Source organism: Bos taurus, chromosome 23 (assembly GCF_002263795.3).
Source record: "Bos taurus isolate L1 Dominette 01449 registration number 42190680 breed Hereford chromosome 23, ARS-UCD2.0, whole genome shotgun sequence".
Classification (NCBI taxonomy): domain Eukaryota; kingdom Metazoa; phylum Chordata; class Mammalia; order Artiodactyla; family Bovidae; genus Bos; species Bos taurus.
In genome coordinates this window covers 4,469,831-4,491,930 of record NC_037350.1, presented here as the reverse complement: position 1 = coordinate 4,491,930, position 22,100 = coordinate 4,469,831, and the positions used below count along the sequence as shown (strand labels likewise).

At 38.1% G+C, this 22,100-nt stretch overlaps 1 protein-coding gene across 1 annotated transcript in view; it reads right to left on the bottom strand.

Annotated features, from left to right (window-relative positions):
• The window catches only part of BMP5 (bone morphogenetic protein 5), a 144,212-nt gene extending 122,813 nt beyond the window's left edge, over positions 1 to 21,399 (bottom strand). Inside the window, 1 exon segment of the mRNA NM_001305016.1 lies at positions 20,910 to 21,399. Coding sequence (NP_001291945.1) covers positions 20,910 to 21,399 — 490 coding nt within the window.
• Positions 21,400 to 22,100: the final 701 nt, after the last annotated feature.

The following is a 22,100-nucleotide window of genomic DNA, read 5'->3' as shown; positions in this document are numbered from 1 at the left end:
CCAGTCCCTGGGATTCTCCAGGCAAGAAGAATGGAGTGGGTTTCCATTTCCTTCTCCAATGCGTGAAAATGAAAAGTGAAAGGGAAGTCGTTCAGTCGTGTCCGACTCTTAGCGATCCCATGGACTGCAGCCTACCAGGCTCCTCTGTCCATGGGATTTTCCAGGCAAGAGTACTGGAGTGGGGTGCCATTGCCTTCTCCAGGTTTGTGCCTATCACTTACCAATAACTATTGTAATATTTTGAATGTTATGTGTGCTATCAAATTAGTGATTTATGTACACAGTCCACTAAATTTTAGAAAAAGTATATACACAACTTGATACAACTAAATGTATTTCAAAGTACAGTCCTTGAGGTAATTCAATTAATTTAACTTTATTAGCTGTGTTATTCAAGTACATCCTTGTTTTATATTTGTGTATGTATGTATTCTGTTATGCAGTTTTAACTGCATGGTAAGTTTTCATACTATAACTTTGCTTCAATTTTTACTTACACTTCTAACAATTTTTATTCTATGCATTTTGATTTATTACTTCACATACAAAGATTTGGCAAACCTGGAGCTTGGTCAAGTTTTATACCGTCCATGTTATACTGACTTGCTCTGTTTTATGTCATTCATTTTCCCTTGCATCTTAGACTTGCTAACATAAAATTATGACCCCTGATTTTTTCTGCTTGTATGTTTCTGATATACCTTGTTTGTTGATTCAGAATTTATCTAATTATTTGATATTGTCACTTCAGCTGAGTAATTTTTGCAGTTAGGACACCATTGTACTAATACTTAGATTTCTAGGGCTTCCCTGGTGGCTCAGAGGTTAAAGTGTCTGCCTGCAATGTGGGATACCTGAGTTTGACCCCTGAGTCGGGAAGATCCCCTGGAGAAGGAAATGGCAACCCACTCCAGTATTCTTGCCTGGAGAATCCCATGGATGGAGGAGCGTGGTAGGCTGCAAAGAGGTCACAAAGAGTCGGACACGACTTAGATTTCTAACTGTTGCATAAATGTCTTTTTTTAAAAACTACACTATGATATAGCATTGAACTTTTCAGGGCTAAGAGATGTTGATAACATGATGAACACGTGTAATGAAAAATCATGATTTAGAGACCAGATTTAGCCAAAACAAAAGTGTAAGCATATCCTATACTTCCTTAACCTCAGATCAGTCTAGAAGATGCTAAAGAGGCCAAGCTAATGAAAGTGGGTCATGGCTTTCTTATCCATTCATCTGCTAATGGACATCTAGGTTGCTTCCATGTCCTGGCTATTATAAACAGTGCTGCGATGAACATTGGGGTACATGTGTCTCTTTCAATTCTGGTTTCCTCAGTGTGTATGCCCAGCAGTGGGATTGCTGGATCATAAGGCTGTTCTATTTCCAGTTTTTTAAGGAATCTCCACACTGTTCTCCATAGTGGCTGTACTAGTTTGCATTCCCACCAACAGTGTAAGAGGGTTCCCTTTTCTCCACACCCTCTCCAGCATTTATTGCTTGTAGACTTTTGGATCGCAGCCATTCTGACTGGCGTGAAATGGTACCTCAGAGTGGTTTTGATTTGCATTTCTCTGATAATGAGTGGTGCATATACACAATGGAGTATTACTCAGCCATTAAAAAGAATACATTTGAATCAGTTCTAATGAGGTGGATGGAACTGGAGCCTATTATACAGAGTGAAGTAAGCCAGAAAGAAAAACACCAATACAGTATACTAACGCATATATATGGAATTTAGAAAGATGGTAACAGTAACCCTGTATACGAGACAGCAAAAGAGACACTGATGTATAGAACAGTCTTTTGGACTCTTTGGGAGAGGGAGAAGGTGGGATGATTTGGGAGAATGGCATTGAAATATGTATAATATCATGTATGAAACGAGTCGCCAGTCCAGGTTCGATGCATGACACTGGATGCTTGGGGCTGGTGCACTGGGAAGACCCAGAGGGAGGGTATGGGGAGGGAGGAGGGAGGAGGGTTCAGGATGGGGAACACAGGTATACCTGTGGCGGATTCATTTAGATATATGGCAAAACCAATACATTATTGTAAAGTTTAAAAATAAAATAAAATAAAATTCCAATTTAGAGATACACTTTAACAAAAAAATAGACTATCTGTTCTTTGAAGATTTGACAAAAATGTACCTATAACATTATCTTTGTTTTATCTGTAGTTATATCTATCAATCATTCAAAATAGCATTATTTATCTTTATCTCTCTTTTCCTCGATAATAGAAGTTCTTCCAGGTTATTTGTGATATTTTCTTTGTCCTGTATGTTACAAATAATATTTTCTAATTTGTCACTGAAGCATCTATTTTGTTTATGGTATTTTTCAGGCAAAAGAAGAACTTTAAAATTTATATCTTTGTATTTGTTTATTTTTACATGTTTACATAATCTCTAGTATTATGTATTTATTTTTTAAGCATTTGTATATATAAAGACTTTTAAAATTTAGTTTATATTGGAAACTATGAATTTCCAATAACTTCCAAGTGTTCCAGCATCAATTATTGAATCTTCACTCCATTAATTTGAAAAGTTGGTTTATTATTTCCTAAATTCTATTTATGTTTGACTCTGTATCTCTTTAAATTCATAGATCTGTCCTACTGCATTATTAGTTTATATTTTATAATATGCTTTTATATGAATGAGAGTAAAATGATCTCCTATTTTCTTCTTTAAAAAAAAAAAAAAACGAAAGTGGGTCATGAATGTTCCTCATCAATATGATCATTTAAACAACAGCTGGTGGCAAGAAGTGATTCCAACACATCTTGGGATTCTGTGAAAAAGGTTTAGACCAATAATCAAACTTGAGACTAAACTAGAAGGTATGTAATTTGTGGGTAAATGCAGGCAATGGATAATCAATTAAAAATAATTTGTGTAGAGACCACCTTGGTGGTCCACACAAGTTTGATACATGGTCCAGGTAGATATCACATGTCATGGGGCAGCTAAGCCTGTGTGCCCCAACAAGAAAAACCACCACATTGAGAAGCCTGTGCACATCAAGGAAGAGTAGCCCCTGCTCTCTGCAGCTCTAGAAAGCCCGCGTGCGGCAACGAAGACACAGTGCAGCCAAAAATAAAACAATATTTTTTTTCATTTGTGTGTTTACTTAGTGTTCCTCCCTCCAGTCCCCAAATGCCACCTTTAAATAGTATAATAAATGAGACACTTACACCCCTCTGCCATCCCTGTTCTTAGGTTAGCTATAAATGCATGTTTTATAATTAAATTATAGGAGATTATTAGGGCAATAGTTTATTTAGGCCAAAATTTATTTCTTCTGCTGAATTTTATTCTCAAATATGGTTCCTTGAAGACTATGTACTTTCCATTCTTAGTGATTTCTATTCCAGTAATCAGCTGCATGGCACCTTCAAACAGTTATTTCTGGAGAGGGATGTGAATGAAATATTTTCCAAACTGTTAAATAATGGAAGTGTTTTTCAGTTTTTCTGACATTTTTTAATTCAGAAGAAATACAAATTCAAAAAAAAAAGATTTAAGATAGTTAAGAATGTAAATATATTCAACTTAATTTAGATTTCAGTATGATAAAATAGTCTATAGAAGGGAATAGCAACCCACTCCAGTATTCTTGCCTGGAGAATTCCATGGACAGAGGAGCCTGGTGGTCTATAGTCTACAAGGTCGCAAAGAGTCGGACACAACTGAACGACTAACACCCCACACACACACACACACACGATAAAATAATACTAGCATTTATGGTTGGTGCAAATAGTAATTGAAACAAGTTTACTGAAAAACAATTTAGTAATATTTAGTAATATTTTTCAGAAGATTTAAAAGATAATTTTATTCTAACTCAATTTTAAAGAATAGACTCTAAGAAAGTGATCAGAAATTGTCAAAAATGTTTATGAACACTTATATAAAGATGTTCATTTCAACGGATTACATAATAGTGAAAACTGGAAAAGGGCTTCCCTGGTAGTTCGGCGGTAAAGAATTCACCTGCAATGAAGGAGACACAGGTTCTGTCCCTGGGTCGGGAAGATCCCCTGGAGAAGGAAATGCCACCCCACTCCAGTATTCTTGCTTGGGAAATCCCATGGACAGAGAAGCCTGGCGGGATACAGTCCATGGGGTGGCAAAAGAATTGGACACAGCTAGTAAACAGCAGCAATAAACAACAACAAAAAAAGGAAAAATTGCATGCCAGACTATAATTATTCAGCTGAAATATTATTGTCATCAAAATATGCTCATAAAGAGCACATGAAGAAATGAGAACAGTCATATACTAAAAAAAATCAAGACTAAACTAAGAGCACAACATTGCGTAAACATTGCTTAATTCTAAAAAAGTGAATGCTTGTAAAGTATGGAAAGAAATATTAAAACATCAACAATAGTAGTTCTAGATAATAGATTTAAACTTTTTTGCTGCTTCTTTTTAATTTTGGAAATACAGTGGTCATGGTGTCAACAAACTAGCTTATCATAATTCTTTGCTTGCCATTGTTTCCAAAAATGATTTCATATAATAGAATTTCCTCAGGAGGAGTATTTCTCAGAGTGAGATCGCTGCAACACTGGGGATCCATGACTCTGTCAGGAGAGCTCCAGAGTTCATGTGCCTTGGAAACCTCATAACCCATATCCTCCTTGCAGAGATACACAATGCTCATTGACATAATAAAGATACTGAGAAGTCTTCTCTTGGAAATATCAAACCTTATTTAATGACTGTTTCTCAGCACAGTTCAAATTTATTTGACTGTAAAATTTCAGATCCACCCCTTATAGAAGAACTTAAAACACTTTCAAGGAAATCCCCTTACAAATGCTAAGAATTCTGATTTAAAAGAGTCAGTGATTGAAGGTGTCCAACAGATTTAAACAATCATGTTTCAGCAGGGGGTTGAGTTATTAGAGATACCAAGGGAACATTTCATGCAAAGATGGGCTCAATAAAGGACAGAAATAGTATGGACCTAACAGAAGCAGAAGATATTAAGAAGAGATGGCAAGAATACACAGAACTATACAAAAAAGATCTTCACGACCCAGATAATCACGATGGTGTGATCACTCACCTAGAGCCAGACATCCTGGAATGTGACAAGTGGGCCTTAGGAAGTATCACTAAAAACAAAGCTAGTGGAGGTGATGGAATTCCAGGTGAGCTATTTCAAATCCTGAAAGATGATGCTGTGAAAGTGCTGCATTCAACATGCCAGCAAATTTGGAAAACTCAGCAGTGGCCACAGGACTGGAAAAGGTCAGTTTTCATTCCAATCCCAAAGAAAGGCAATGCCAAGGAATGTTCAAACTACTGCACAATTGCACTCATCTCACATGCTAGTAAAGTAATGCTCAAAATTCTCCAAGTCAGGCTTCAGCAATACGTGAACCATGAACTTCCAGATGTTCAAGCTTGTTTTTAGAAAAGGCAGAGGAACCAGAGATCAAATTGCCAACATCTGCTGGATTGTCGAAAAAGCAAGAGAGTTCCAGAAAAACATCTATTTCTGCTTTATTGACTATGCCAAAGCCTTTGACTGTGTCGATCACAATAAACTGTGGAAATTCTGCAAGAGATGGGAATACCAGACCACCTGACCTGCCTCTTGAGAAACCTATATGCAGATCAGGAAGCAACAGTTAGAACTGGACATGGAACAACAGACTGGTTCCAAATAGGAAAAGGAGCACATCAAGGCTGTATATTGTTACCCTGCTTATTTAACTTATATGCAGAGTACATTATGAGAAACACTAGGCTAGAAGAAGCACAAGCTGGAATCAAGATTGCCAGGAGAAATATCAATAACCTCAGATATGCAGATGACACCACCCTTATGGCAGGAAGTGAAGAGGAGCTAAAGAGCCTCTTGATGAAAGTGAAAGAGGAGAGTGAAAACATTGGCTTAAAGCTCAACATTCAGAAAACTAAGATCATGGCATCTGGTCCCATCACGTCATGGCAAATATTTGGGGAAACAGTGGCTGACTTTAAATCACTGCAGTTGTTGATTGCAGCCTTGAAATTAAAAGACACTTTCTCCTTGGAAGGAAAGTTATGACCAACCTAGACAGCATATTAAAAAGCAGACATTACTTTGTCAACAGAGGTCCATCTAGTCAAGGCTATGGTTTTTCCAGTAGCCACATATGGATGTGAGAGTTGGACTATAAAGAAAGCTGAGTGCCAAAGAATTGATGCTTTTGAACTGTGGTGTTGGAGAAGACTCTTGAGAGTCCCTTGGACTGCAAGGAGATCCAACCAGTCCATCCTAAAGGAGATCAGTCCTGGGTGTTCATTGGAAGGACTGATGCTGAGGCTGAAACTCCAATACTTTGGCCACCTCATGCGAAGAGTTGACTCATTGGAAAAGATCCTGATGCTGGGAGGGATTGGGGGCAGGAGGAGAAGGGAACAACAGAGGATGAGATGGCTGGATGGCATCACCGACTCAATGCACATGAGTTTGGCTGAACTCCGGTAATTGATGATGGACAGGGAGGCCTGGCGTGCTGTGGTTCATGGGGTAGCAAAGAGTCGGACATGACTGATCGACTGAACTGAACTGAATGAGTTATTGTATATCAATGAAGTTAGTGGAATTAAAATTAAATATGATTTATGACCCAGTCATAAACAATAATTTTATCTTCTGACCTTCTAAGTATTCTGCTGCTGCTATGTCACTTCAGTCATATCCGACTCAAGCATATCTCAGTGTAAATAATTAGAAATCAGCTACTGAGATTGTTCATACTTCCCCTTACATTACAACTGTGGATTGATTGGGTGGGAGTGGTCAGGTAAAGGGAGGAAGAGAGAGAGAAAGAAAATAGAATTTTTAAAAACAAGCAGGTTCCATCCTAAATGTTCATCTTTATGCTGCAGCTACTTCTTGATTTGCCTTTCAAAGCAGAGATTAGTCCTCAGGTTTATTGCTGAAATTTGATACATAAATACACATCCTTGCTTTTTACAAGTCCTTTTTTGATTTCTTGGCTTGGTATTAAGACGCAGGGATCGAACCCAGGACTCTTGCATTTCAAGCAGATTCTTTACCATCTGAGTCACCAGGGAAGCCCACTGAGGGCTGGGGGCAGCTGAGAGTCCCCAAGCACCTTGTCCCAAAGATATTTTTTCTTGAAAAACAAGAGAAAATAAATAAACATTTATTTATTTAAATACTTATTTAATATTTATTTAAATAAATATTTATTTATTTAAATATCCCATTGCGACCACATGGACTGTAGCCCACCAGGCTTCTCTGTCCGTGGAATTCTTCAGGCAAGAATACTGGAGTGGGTAGCCATTCCCTTTTCCAGGGGATCTTGCCAACCCAGGGATCTCACCCAGGTCTCCCATACTATAGGCAGATTCTTTACCATCTGAGCCACCAGATGGAAGCCCTAAATATCCCAAGGCCTTAGCTTTAAATTCATAAGATATGTGAAAAGCAGAAACAATAGATTTAGCTTTGGTGTGATGTAGGGGCCATGAATGAGCTGTGTGAAAGGCACTCACTTTACACATGCAAGAGATTAGGGCTGTAGCTGCTACAAATCAGGAGACGTGCTTTCTATGTGGAGTGTTCAGTGTTATATAGAACACGGAGGAGACCTCGCCCTAACCAGCAGGATGGAGCAGAGGCTAGCTGCCAGGGCTCCCATCTGCAATCACAGGGATTTCCTAACCTGTAGGTTCACGGGGTCCTGCAGCCCAAACTTCCAGTTTAATAGGTTCTTCATGACATTTGCTAGCCAGTCTAGGATTGGGTCACAAAAGCTGTGACAAGGCCTTCATCCTAGCTGCAGGGCAGACCTGTTAGTTGCCCTTCTACACTGGCCAGCAATCTGGTAGTTTTCTAGCATCCAAATGAACTATTGTTTATTCCACCCTCCAACCTCTGCTTTTGAGGCCTATTAGCGTTTACAGCTTTGACAATCTACCTCTTCTCTTTCTGGCCAAACATTACTCCCGTTCCTCCCAAGTCTGACTTTTGAAGGTAAGACTCAACACAGATCCCCTTTCCCTCGTTCATTACTGGCCAACTGGTCAAATGCCACAAAGGTCAGCATCCCTGGGGTCTGCAGACTGCTTGCTTCCCTCTGCCTTGAGAGTGTCATGAAGATCTGCCTTCTTCAAAAGGCCACGCATCCCCATTCAGAAGAAGGCTTAGAGGAGCCCAGCTCCAGGGAGAAGACTTTGAGTAAGCTCATTCCTAGGGATTTTTCCCCTCTGAATTCTAAAGCATTGCTAATGAAGTGAAACTATCCCAAGTCCAATATAGGAAATGTTGGAAAAATATACAGAAGTTTGACAGAGTTCAAACCATGCCCCAACCAACAGCCTTCCTGACAGCATTTACAAAGGAGAGACAGCAGAGCAGCGGGAAGCTTGCACTCTGAATCCACGTCCTCCTCTCACAGGATGTAGGACTTTGGACCAGGGACAACATCTTTGGATCTCAGTTCCCTCATCTGTAAAATAAGGTCATTTTGTGGGAATTAAATGTTAGCACTTGAAATACTATTGGCACACTGGCCGGCACCTTAGAAGCACCGAGTAAGTGTTAGCCGAGGAAGACAGTGCCTTCCACTAGAGCAGAAATCAGGGTGAGTCTTAAGTCCTTCCTCTATGATTTCACTTTGACGATCTGGTGTTTTGTTGATATGAATTCTTGGGTAAGCACCAATCACAGGGATGGCGTCCCAGGAGACTTAGATTTACTTTTTGCAGTATATGTTCATTTCACGATCACAGAAGATCGCTAGTAAAGAGTCAAGCAGTGGTAAAATACTGAGCAATGTTTCTCAATAATCAAGTTGAAATAATAATGGTCTACTGCCCAGGATCCTGAGAAGATTCAAAGCTTCATATCCAAAAGTTCTGTATACCAGTTTTTTGAATTTTTGTTATTCTGCACGTGACAAAGTGTGTCTTCATTGACTGAGTATATGTTGAATCCATACTATGTGCAATATGTACAGTAACAGAGGAGATAGCAAACACAAGCTTGTTAGCACACGTGTGAAAAAGTAACATAGGGTCCGGGGTGAAAATTCAGACACATCCAATAATCTAATGTTGAAAAATTGTGTGATCTTTACCCCTGTTTTCTAAGCACAGCACAATTCCTTCTCCAAGCACACCACAATAAATAATAAATGTTTAAACCACACTTCTCTGGAACATACAGTAAGCATGTGGTGCAAAATATGAATCTTCGTTTGAAATATTGCCCCTAAAATCACTGGACTTTCACATAGTAAGGTCCTATGCGATACAGAGCAGATTTCAGAGAGAGCCTCTAAGCTGTGCTGAAGCCTCAGGCTACCTCTGCATTATGCTTTTTTGGACTAACGGGCTTCCTTAGGTTCTGTTTGCTGATGAGAAGCTTTTTTTCTCTTCTTTTTAAAAACTTTCTTTAAAAGGGATGGAGGTTTGAAAACTTTTTCCTGTACACTAGAGGTTAATTCTACCTGGTTAGTTCAACAACAAAGGAACACATTGTTTTAGAGAATGTTTGTTAATGCTTTTCTTTTAACTTGGGGCTGGAATTTTTGTGATTTTTTGAAAGTAGGTGACATTAAGCAAAAAAGAAAAAAAAAATTCCTGGCATAAGAATCAAGAGCCTGGACCTCGAGTGTCTTGCCCTGTGATCTTGGCAGTGGGACAGGCAGTCTCTCAACAGTCCCTGACCAAGTAGTAGGTAGTCAGCTGCATTGGCCCAGTCACTGAATGAGTAACAAACGTCTCAGCTCTCCAGTGCCCACAGATGTGTACTGTGGTCCTATCTGCTTCCCTGAGTGCTGGATGCAAGGATGGTGTAGAAAAGCGCAAACCATGATTATTATTGTTAGAAGTTTCACTGCTGTCTATATATTTCAAAAGTAGGTTACCTACCTACCTAAAGAGCAGTGGCAAAGAACAAAAAAATGAATAGCCAGATTGTGGTCCCCGTACTGATTCTGCCTTTATCAGCTGAGTGAACTTTGTAAGTTATTTAACTTCTAATGAGTCTCAATTTTCACACCAAAAAAAAAAAAAAAGGGAACAGAAAGATATTTACCCATAACAGTGGGTTTTAGACACAGATTAACTGAAAAAAGGCATGTGAATCACTTAGTCCAGTCCAGGCAGAGGAATTATATTTAATTGCTGTTATTGTTGATTTAATGACTACTGCTACAACTATACTATCATTTAAAATTTTGTGACAGGGACTTCCCTGCTGGTCCAGGGGCTAAGACTCCATGCTCCCAATGCAGGGGGCCCAGATTCGATCTCTGGTTGGGGAAGCAGATCCCAAGTGCTACAACAACTAAGAGCTCACATACTACTTTAACTGAAGATCCCACATGCCGCAACTAAGACCTGGTGTAGCAAAATACATAAATGAGTTTTTTTTGAAAGTAAAATAAAATTATGTGACAATGTATAATTTATATGTATCACATGCACACAAAAAAACAATGATAACCAACTTGCTTAATTCTGACAAATTCTTCCTCCAAGTAAACAACTGTAAAATGCTGACCATTTTTGATATGACACTGTAGAAGAAAAAAATCTTAATTGTTGATTTGAACATGTCAGAACATGTCGGAATCCATATCATAAGAACTTAACTCATCACAATGAAAACTTTAGCAAAGAGCATCATGATGACTTATCTTTCAGCATGTTATCAAATAATGAAAAAACAATAAATCCATATTTTTCCACTCAACATATCAGGAAATAACAAAAGTCCATGTGATGACTTTACAATATGGATAGTGTAAACACAAGAGGTCCACATTCATGCAAGGCCTTTTGTGTGACTTTTTGGATAAAATCCATGCATTCCCATCTTGCTTTAAAATATTAAAACAAGAAACAATTCAAGAAAAATTAATAAAAAGATCCAACTGTCATCTGGAAAAAAAGAAAACAAAACAAAATTCAAACTCATAGTCTAGAAAAGTCAAAATGCTTCAGGCTGGATTGCGTGAAATAGAAACAAAATTTCAACAATGATACAAACAGTAATGAGAACAGCTAGAAATTAGAAAATCATAAATTCAAATATGATCTGAGAAACAGATAACACTCAGAACACCAGGACTGCATGATTATTTGAACAGAGTGGTTTTCCTTTTTAGAGTTCAGAAGTTTATTCACTGAGATTTTCATCATGAGTCAACTTTTTTTCAAAATTAAAAGAAAACAAAAAAAAAATGTTAGCTTCTGAAAACAAACTTTCAAACTCAAGATTTTTTTCCATCCTTTCAAAGGGTCTTTTAGAGAGTGGCCACGTCTTCATTACAACACTAGCCTACCAGCAATTTCCCCTTCTCCATAACAAGCAAGGAAATGGAACAGGGAATATCTGGAATGAAAGTAAAATGTTGGGTTCCTTCTAGGAATGGGTCCAAAAGTAATTTAAAAGCATCTTTCAGTAGCCCCTCCCAGAAAGCATTGCCTTCAGATGATCACAGGGAGACTTCCCAGTTACCCAAAAGTTCAGCTGTGGACTGACATTTCCCTGGACACCCCAAGGACTGAGCAGAGTCCATCAACTGTCCAACTTGAAGACAGAGTCCCTGAAAATTCCAGTTCATTTTCTTTTGGATAGAGCAAAATGCATGTGTGTAACGTCCCACAGTTTCAGTTAGAAAATGATCTGATGATATCTGGTGGACTGGGCTTAAAACACCAACCCCAGCATTAGAACCCCGTGGACCTTACTCGAGCAGAAGTTGTTACAGTAGCTGTTAACTTCATCCTTAGCTCATGTTGGCTCAAAGAGCTATAATCCCACCTTGTTAAGTTCTAACTATTAATACAATTCTGTATTATGATCTCCACTTTACAGACAAGGCGACAGTCCCAACGACGTGAAATAATTTGTTCAAAGATGTGTGTGTGTTAGTGTTCAGTCGTATCTGACTCTTTGCGACCCCGTGGACTGTAGCCGACCAGGCTCCTCTGTCTGGGGGATTTTCCAGGCAAGAATACTGGAGTGGGTTGCCAATCCCTTCTCCAGGGGATCTTCCTGACCAGGAATCAAGCCCAGGTCTCCTGCATTGCAGATTCTTTAGCATCTGAGCCACCAGGGAAGCAGCACATGCAGGTATTAATGCAAAGTTGGTATTCAAGCCATTCCGACTCCAAAACATTTTACTGAGATGGTTAGGAGACTAAGTAACCTGTCCTCACTCTCAGCAAAGAAAACATCTGCAAAATATTAACCATAAGGCCCATATAAATGATGACCTGTACTATTTCCTCATGAAATTAGTCATCAATGTCTACATGAAGATTATCTGCTGAGAAGCCTACAACATTTCCAAACGGAACTCTCTCTTCCTCTGCTTTTGACAATTACAGAAGTAAACTCAGGTTAAAATCAACCATCCTGCGGCAATTTAAAGGGGAGCAGGGTCTATACTGGGAAGAAGCTCTTCTACTCGATGCTCATCTGGGATTAAAGGATAGGGGATGCTCTGGCCTCCAGGCTTAGAGGTTGGTTATTTATGAGAACTAAATAGCAGACACACCTGTTCCCCCATGAAATTACACATCTGGGAGTCACAGGAACTCTGCCAGGGGGGAAGAGAGGTAGCAAAGAAAAAGACAATTATTCTAATTTACCTCCTCCTGAAATGATTTCTGCCTGCAACAGGAACTGTAGACGGTATCATGTGATTCCACTCAGAATTTAAAAACCTGTCACACACTCATGGGCCATGTGAGGAAGAATGACATAGGATTGAGAATCAACAGACCTGAGATTGCAAACATATACTGCTCTTTATATTTTCCCTGCATTTATGCTAGTATTTTCTATACTGAGTTTTTGTGATTGGCAATGGTAGTCTACTGTTTATATTGTGGGTTTGTTTTCTGCTTTTTTTTTACTACTTGTTTTTTTTAATTAAAAAAAAAATGGCCATGTCACCTGTCACGTGGGATCTTAGTTCCCCAGCACAGATAGGGCCCACACCCCCAGCGCTAGAAACTTGGAGTCTTAACCACTCAACTACCAGGGAAGTTCCTGTGGGTCTTTGATTTTAATTTTAGTTTGCTATACAATACTTTTAATGTATAATATAAAATTACAGATCCAGATACAATTTAAGAACTTTTTTCAGCATCCCATGCCTGTTTTTGCCACTCAACCAACTTGTGATGTAATCAGCTCTCACAGTAAATCATTATCTCTTAAATTTTGCAATTAACCTGTACATTGGCCTGATTCTAGAACTCTTGTTGACTAAACACTCAATATGCATTTATCCATTTGTCCCAGAGATCTTCAGTTTATGCCTCAAGATCCACTCTCCACATTTCTCTGCTCAGCTGTCTGCACCAAGAGGCTGATTTTTTGGGAGCCGATCCAATGGGCCCCATGACCCTGGGCTTTCAGTGACCATCAGCCAACAGGAGAGACAGCAGAGGAGTGAAGTCTGCTGTTTACTCCCAGGCCTCGCTCCCTGCTGAGCACCTAGAGTTGGCTGCCTGGCACCCCTCTCACAAAGACCACCAGTCCCACTAGGGTGCCTTCTCCTACAGCTCTTCTGCTGGTAGCTGTTTCTGCTCCCATCCCATCCCAGCAGTTGACAAGGAAGGCTCCCCTGCAAGTCCAGGTGCTGCATTATCTCCAGTTTTTCCAGAAAGCCCCACCCACTACATTAGAAACATTATAACCTTAATTAAATTCCCCACAAATGCCTCAGTTTGTGCAATGTCTCTTTCCACTGGGGATAAAAATAGATGAATAGGGCTTGATTCCTGCTAGTGTTACATGTCATCAAATATGCACTTAGGAGGGCCCTATGCTGGGTCTAATACCCTGCAGCCACCATCTTGGAAGTCTTGATAACTTTTAAACAAGTGGCCCCACATTTTCATTTTACATTGGGCTCCACAAATTACTTAGCGGCTCCTGCAAATGCAATACAGATGTTGGCTACAAATGCAATTCCAACAACAATCACTGCCATTTCAAGAGGTCTAAGGAAATGGCAACCCACTCCAGTATTCTTGCCTGGAGAATCCCAGGGAGGGGGAAGCCTGGTGGGCAGCCATCTATGGGGTCGCACAGAGTCGGACACGACTGAAGCGACTTAGCAGCAGCAGCATGCTCCAAATACTCTTCTTAAAATTGTATGTAATTAACTCATTTAATTCTCTCAACACTCAAGGAGAAAGGTGTTATTATTATCTTTAGAACTTCTTAGTCAAAGAACCAGAGGCACCTTGAGAATGTAAGCATTGATAACTTGCCTGAGGTCACCCTGAAAGAAAGTGTAGCCTATGGGATTCTAATACAGGCATTCTGGCTTCTTCTCTGCTACTCTGCAATTAGATTCCATTTATAATTAAACCTAATAGCTGTTTGAGCAGTAATATACCATGGACTTTAGGATTCTGCAAATAGACTCCATCTCCCTGCATAGGAAGGCTAATTGCAAAGTTACACTAAGGACAGGAAATCTGTGCACAACAAATAATATTGAATTTCTCATATCAAGACAGCATAGCTGAAGGGGTTTGTAAATGTTAATAAATCTTTTAATGTTGACATGTCTTCTAGGCCTGCATAAAATCTAAATGAGATTTGCATCTGACCTCTTTAAACTATTTTCTTTATTGCAAACAACTTCAAGAAAGCGATTAAACCACAGGCACAATAAAAGTTGTTCTTTACTTCCAGAAAGAAGTTAAATAAACACAATATGTAAGAGATAATGTAATTAGATGGATTTATTTCTAAAACGCAGCATTCTTTTTGTAACGCAATTCCCAAGACTGCCTTGTTTAGGGAAAATAGAGTGCAAGGACACATCATTGTGAAGCCAAGGATCTTCATCATCTTAGAAATTATAAAATAATTAAACCTTGGCTTAATTTCTATACCAACCAAACAATTCAACTTTATACAAGATCTGGGTTTCTACATTCTCTACAATAGGTGGGTAGTTCACTGCTTTCCAAGTATAGTATATGTGCTCTCTGGTTATGAAGGTTTATTTCCTTTTCTCCTCAAACCACTAAGCAGACTTTTTACTAACTTACAAATGATTTATTTTTTCAATTTGAACATTGTACTTTTCAACAGATTTTGTTTCTATAATACCTTATTATATTATCAGTTTTATCACAGCCATTAAAACAAGACTCTCACAAACCTGGGTTACTATTTGGTTCCATAGATTCTTGTAAACATCTCTGAAAATGGCAGGTGAATACTCCCACTACGATTTTTATCTGAGTTGTAATTTTAAGACCCAGGACTGGATCTTAAACATCCCCATCAGACATGGGCATCTCAGCAGCTCCCTTTCCCTCTCCCCGAATAAATGAGCCAGTTGTCAGGACTAACTGGTGTATTTTAAAGGCTATCTTAGCCAAGGGTATTATTTTAAGGGATGAGCAAATGGGGAAACCCCACAGCCCGGCCAATAAAATATGAACTGAAGGTGCAAAGAAGCACTCATAAATATTCCCTAGAACAAGGGACGCATTGTTTCCCTCCCACCCTTTCAGTGGCTCCTCTGATCTCAGCCCCTCTCTGCGTCAGGGAAGCCTCTTCCTTGAACCTGTGGTTTTTTCAAGCTGAGTTACTACATTATTTATGACTGCAAATGTGAGTGGCCCGTCTGTGTGCTCCTTCTACACACACACTGAGTGCCCCCTCCCTCCGCCCCGCTTCGGTATTCCAGTCTGCAAGGATGAAAGGGCTTCCCCCGGAGCTGATGCGGTTGGGGATGTGGCGTGAGCTGCCATCTCAGGATGAGGTGGACGGAGGGTTTCCCCACAGCCTCCACCTGCGAGGCCCAGAGGCGGCCCCTCACACTCATTCCATTCATTTTCCTCCTTTCCAGGGCTTTAGAAAAATACTTTTTCTTTCTCCGTCTCATCCTCCCTATTCCCTGCCTCCACCAGTTTATTCTTGATCTCTTTATATTTTCTCAACATCTCTCCTCAACTCAAAAAAGGAAACCATCACTCTTCAGACATACGACGTGTATTCCATAAAAATTCTATCAGTCACAGGGTTTTCTAACGCAAAAACGGGTTGCATTTTTGATGAGCGTGATTTTTGTTCAGTAATGCGGTTTTTCCCTTTTGAAACACTTGTCCTTGAATCTCCTCCTTTTAAATTTTAATAGTGTTATAAATTAGGAGAGGCACAAACAATTAAATACAGTCCAGGAGATCTTCAGGGAGAGGTGAGGAGGCAAGGAAGAATGGGGATGGTAGAGAAGCAATTAAAGTGGAGTCAACAGCCTGCTGGAGAGGTTCCGATGCCCTGGGGAGCTTTGCTCCTGATGCGTGGAGGCTGCCATGGGCCCTTAGTATCCTTTTCCTTCTCGAGGAGAGAGAAAACAGGAGACTGTACCTCAATTATGGAGCTGTGACAAATTGATTTTCAGCTCATCGAAGCCTCCAGCCATGAAGAAAGAAGGACCAAAGGCAGACCCCAGGAGAGGTGGGGCAGTGAAGAGAGGGATGCCAAGACAGCCTGGAGCTGGAGAGGCCCTAGAACTCCAGAGGAAAGGCCGAAAGACAGGGGTGGGGGAGGGGGGAGGCAAAGAAGAGAGGGCGGTGATACTGCAGAAATGGAAGGATGCAAGGGAAGGAGCTGGAGGCGGCGTGTGAGCCGCCCCAAGCCTTCCAGAGTGGGTCGTCATGTCAATACCTTCTCTCCAACCGGGACTCCTGATCGAACTTCTAAAATTAGCAATTTGTGAGTGACCATTCAAACCTGCAAAACACTTCTAATTAAACTATGGTTATAATTATCTCTGCAGCCATGCCGTCCATCAACAAGGACATAGCACTAGAGAAGAACAGGGTCCCCCCCTGGGGCATGGTCAAGAATGCCAGGAGTTCACGGAGAAAAAAGATAAAGGTCTCCACTCTCAGCAATTTCTTTTCAAAAGTGAAGAGTGGGGAAAAAATGACTATTTCACCCGATATTAGCGTTTGTTATTCCAGGCATAAACCTTGAATATGTACTATAATGGTTTTAGATTTTTTTTCCCTCCCATCCCCCCTTCCTCAAAAAAAGAAAAAAAACTTGCGTGTGTTTATAGGTGTGTTTATGTTACACAAGTGTTAATAACCCTGTTGGAGGGACTACATAGATAGGCTTCTTTAGGTAGATCTGTGTATAAATTCCTCTCCACTGGGCACTTGAGTCAGCCAAAACCAACAATAAATATCAATGATGTCTTTCAAATCTGTCAACTGAGAGTATAAGCACATTTTTTTCTTCCAGTACCAGGAGAGTTTAATGATTGGGGAGAGTAAGGGAGAAGGCTTTCATTTAAAATTGTGAAACTATTTTTCTATTTCATACTTTAACATGCTAAACATGTAGTTATAAAATACAAAACAAAAACAAATGTAAGCACCACATTTTCATACTTTTATGCATGAGAATGAGTTTACATTCTTGAATTGTACCTAGGTATTTGACTCCAAGCCAACTGATCAAAGCCCATTAATAAGCCTAAAGTTCTTTATCAGAGAACTACATGTAGACAAAGAGTAATATAGAAGTGAATTTCCTGTGTTTGCTGTTTTCTGTACTTTCCTCTGAAATGTCTACAAATGTTACATCATTTTAATTATACAGTAACCAAGCAATCAAGTGAACTTAGTTTCTAACTAAAAGGTCTTAGAAATGCACTGCTTGTTTCTCTTTATGTGAACTAGAGATGTACTCAAATATTGTGAACAAGCTACCTAATTATTCCTTTCATTTGCAAAGATATTTGATATATAAACTAACCCTTAACATTTTTGAAAAAGTGATAGCTAAAAAAAAATTACCAGAATGATGTTTTTGTCACTAACAAAATAATGTGGAATTGAATAAGCAAAATTCCACTGATATTAAATAGTTTTAAGGACAAACCAGAGAAATCAGTCTGTAAAAGCTGTTGACTAGGAGACTGATAAAAGTTGGCCTAAGAATAATGAATAAAATTAGGCAGAAAGTTTCTCTTCACACAGTTAATAATTAATATTTGTTTCTTCAAAGTGAACAAATCACAAAAAATAACTTAAAGGTCAGATTAGAATAATGTGTTTAATTTCATATTTAGTTATTACATTGCCTTTGAGGCAATTTATTCACATTTTATTTTTCCTTCTAGTAATTTCCAATCTGTTTTCTGCTTATAAACATAAAATTAATCACAGTTTGAATTAAATTTAATTGTTCTTGGGGAGCAAAACTTATGTTGGAAAAAAAAAAAGTGTTTCTAAATGACAAGATAATTGTAGAAAATCCATTATGTAACTTGAAAATGACCCAGGCAGGCATGAATAACAAGGATGTTACTAGACCCTTTTTATATAATTCAACTTATGATGGGAAATATCAACAGATTCTTTTCACATATTTAAATATCAGGTGGCTTCCTCAACACAAATCCCTTGCCTCTTGCTAATTTGATCATTTGCCCTCAGTCTCCACTCTATACATATTTTTAAAGACACTAAAAAAATAAAATAAAATCCTCTTGAGTCTTTGTTAATTAATGTTACCATAAGAAACACTGAAATTCTTAGCACAGTTAATAATGATATTACACTTTTACTTTTTATAAGTATGCTTTGACCTATTTTATTACAGAAGAAATACAGGAGTCAAAGCTTTTTACTAAGTAGTGATTGAGTTCAAGCTTTGGCTGTATTAGAAGGCATAGTCTAATGGGAATAAAATAAAATTGTGGTTTAATTTTCCTCAGAGACTCCTAGGAAAAACTCACTTAGTATCACAATTAATTAGTCAATAATTTCATGTGAGACATTTAGTTTGGAATTTTTAAAGAAAAAGTAACACAGTTTATTACTGAAGATAAATCATTACTCAGCAAGTTAAGCATGATATGAATAAATAAACATTTTCTGAAACTCATACCCAGTATTGTCTCTTTAGTGTAAAATTAATACTTATATTCATAATATAATTAATTTACTGCTCTGTAGTTATAATCCAAGTAATGAAAATTTTATTGATCTAAAAATATAAATATGCTTTAATGATAAAAATGGTCCCAGAAGTCCCTGAATAAAACTGTTTATTATTATTGTTGGCTTTCTTATTCTATGTAAATTTATAAAAAGCAATGGAGCAAGGGTTCAAAAATAGTATTTCATTCCTTTCTAAAAAAACAAATACACTTCTCTTGTGAATGATCAAAGTATTCAATTGTAATATAATATATTACTAGGAGAGATTCAAGACTTAGCTATTGTTTTATAAATCAATAAAACAATCACTGCTTTTTCAGTGATTTATGAATATATAAATCATGCTAGATTGTACTTTTTCTATAAAAATATTAAAAAGAAAGTTAAGTTATTGAATAATCTTGAGAAATTGCTACAAAGTCAAATATACCATGAGTCAAATTTGCATGTCACTCCTATGAGGAAAAAACAATCAAACTAATTTAGAATTAAGACATATTTTGATGGCTTGAAAGTTCCAAACGGAACCTGTTAATTACATAGAGAAGAAAAGGCCCCCAGGACACTTGATTAAGGCAACCACCAATGACTTACTACAGCTTATAATGAGAGCTTTGTCTCTTATAACATGAAACATATGATTTATCAGGCACCTTATCCTTCCTACTAGGATTGCTCAGAGCAAATGAACGGGGCATATTAAGCAACACATATTATAAAAGCTTCATGTGTCATTAAGATTTGTTGCTATCTGACTTTTCAAAGAATATTTTTTTGATATATGAGGAAGTTTTTAATTGTCTAATAGAACATGTCAATTTTAACTCCAAGCAGATTGCACTTTAAAACAAAGTTTTAAAAACTCTAACATTAAGAATTGATTACATTTGTTGATTCTATTTAGTTTCTTTTTTAGAGTCTAAAGATAGCAAACTTTTACCTTCAGTGGCTACCAAAAAATTTAAGGAAAACCACAGCCCTTGTAAAATCATTTTAAAGTGAAGACTCTTTAATAATATTGCAAGATGAAAACAAGGCATTAATTTATCATTTGATATTGTCAAGATCAATTTTTTGGTATTGTCAGTATCAGCACTCAGTAAAATATAATTTAAAAATTATTCTCTAAGAATTCTGTTAATTAAATAATTTTTTGATTGACATATTTTTATCTTATATGACAAGGAAAGTTTTATATAGGTAAAGACCATCATAGCATGTTTTGCATTTCTCTTGCCTCTGAAAAAAATCAAGTAAGTATGATGTATTTTAATCATTCTAGTAAAAAAATGTTAGAGTGAAAATTATTTTCCAAAATATTTTTCACAGAATTTCAGAATCTGTCCTTGAAAGTCTCTGATAGTAATCTTTTACAATATTATTTGATCTTAATTAGTTTCACATCAATATTTTCACAGTAGTTTCTGCCCTGAAATGAGAGTTCTTAAGTGGCAGTTAAGTTACATTTATATGCTTTTTAAATTACTAAACAAACAAAAAAAAGGTTCAGAATGTCACTTTTACCTTTCCATCTGTAAATATCTGCGTTATTATTATTTGGCCCATAGATTAGCTGTCCTCATAAATTCTTTAGACTATTGTCTGTTTATGCATACATTTAAACAAAATTGAAATTTTACAAGATGTGAAAAGACCCAAATCTACCCAAACCACATGTTTAATTTTAACTATATTAAAATAATATATATATGTACATATGACTCTGTTGCCTAAGGCAAAAATCTTATATTACATCAATGAAAAAAAGGAAACAGAAGCTGGAGAGGAGAGTTATAGAAAATGACTTTACATAAACATGACCACCTACCAAGCAGCTACTTAGCCATTAGGAAAACCTCCACTTTGCGATAACATAGATGAACAAATAAATGAACAACATACCTAAATTGACAAAGCTCATGACCATGTCAGCATCATTCAGAAAGTTGGCATCATGTAGGCTGGCTAGCGGAGGACTCTGGGTGGTCAGGGGAGACGCTCGAGACAACTGGATGCGGCGAGGGTACCCATTGGGAGAGGCTGGGGAGCCCTTCCTGGCTCCCCGGGAGTCTGCAGCCAGGGGCGCCCTCACGGAATACTCCAGCTCCTCGGGGTTCTCCTCACTGGCCATGGCGTTGTACAGGTCCAGCATAAACAGAGGTGCAGAGGAAGCTTGTTTTCCAGGTGAAAATGGTCTGGGTCTGTGAGGCAAACCCAAGATAGAGAGAATTTCCCTCTGTATTTCCCGTCTTTCGTGGTTCCGTAGTCTTCTATAAATAAAACTGGAGTGAACATGATTGTCTCCCAAACTTCCTTTTGTAGAACCCACTAGAACCCAGCAGCTCCAGAGGAAACCCACAATACCCCTAAGTAAAAATACAGTCAGATGCATTTTTGTCCAAAAGCAAAAGTTGATATTTTTAGTCCTTCTTGTCCTCTTACCAGAAAGAAAAAAAAAAAAAGATCTAAGTTCTTAGGAGGTATATTTTCCCAGTAGCTGAAAAACAAATTTACCTATTCTTCATTTCTGAAGTGAGAGTGACATTTCTGAACACACATTCTCACTGATTTTCCTGCTCTATTTTCAGTATTTTGAAATATGTCAAGAGTAGTTATTTCTAAGAAAGCTGAAACTCGAATTTCCAATTATCCACAGTTGTTAAGAGCTTTTGCTGCATGGATGGAGCAGAAGGCGGCTAATATTATTTGATCAGATGACCTATGCATTCCTATATCAATATATGATAATCAGGCCTTTGGTATTGGAATGAACGAAAGTTGATCTTCTAATAAACTGTAGTTCCCACAGTGATCTTCACTTGCTCTTGAGTTCTTCTCAACCCTTGAGCTCTTTCCAAGATAAATCCTGATTTCTGAATCACAGATCTATGCTGATCTGCACCTTGGTGTTGGAATATATATTTGTCCGGCAGCTTGGTGATAACTTTAACATCTTTTGTGTCGTCTTAGTGTAAAACAAGACTCAAGGTTGTACTATTCAAGTCAATGTGTTTTCCTGAATTTACTTGCAAACCTTCCTGTAAGTCCCTTCACTCTCTTTCTCCTTCTTAGTGTTAATTCCACCTCCAGCAG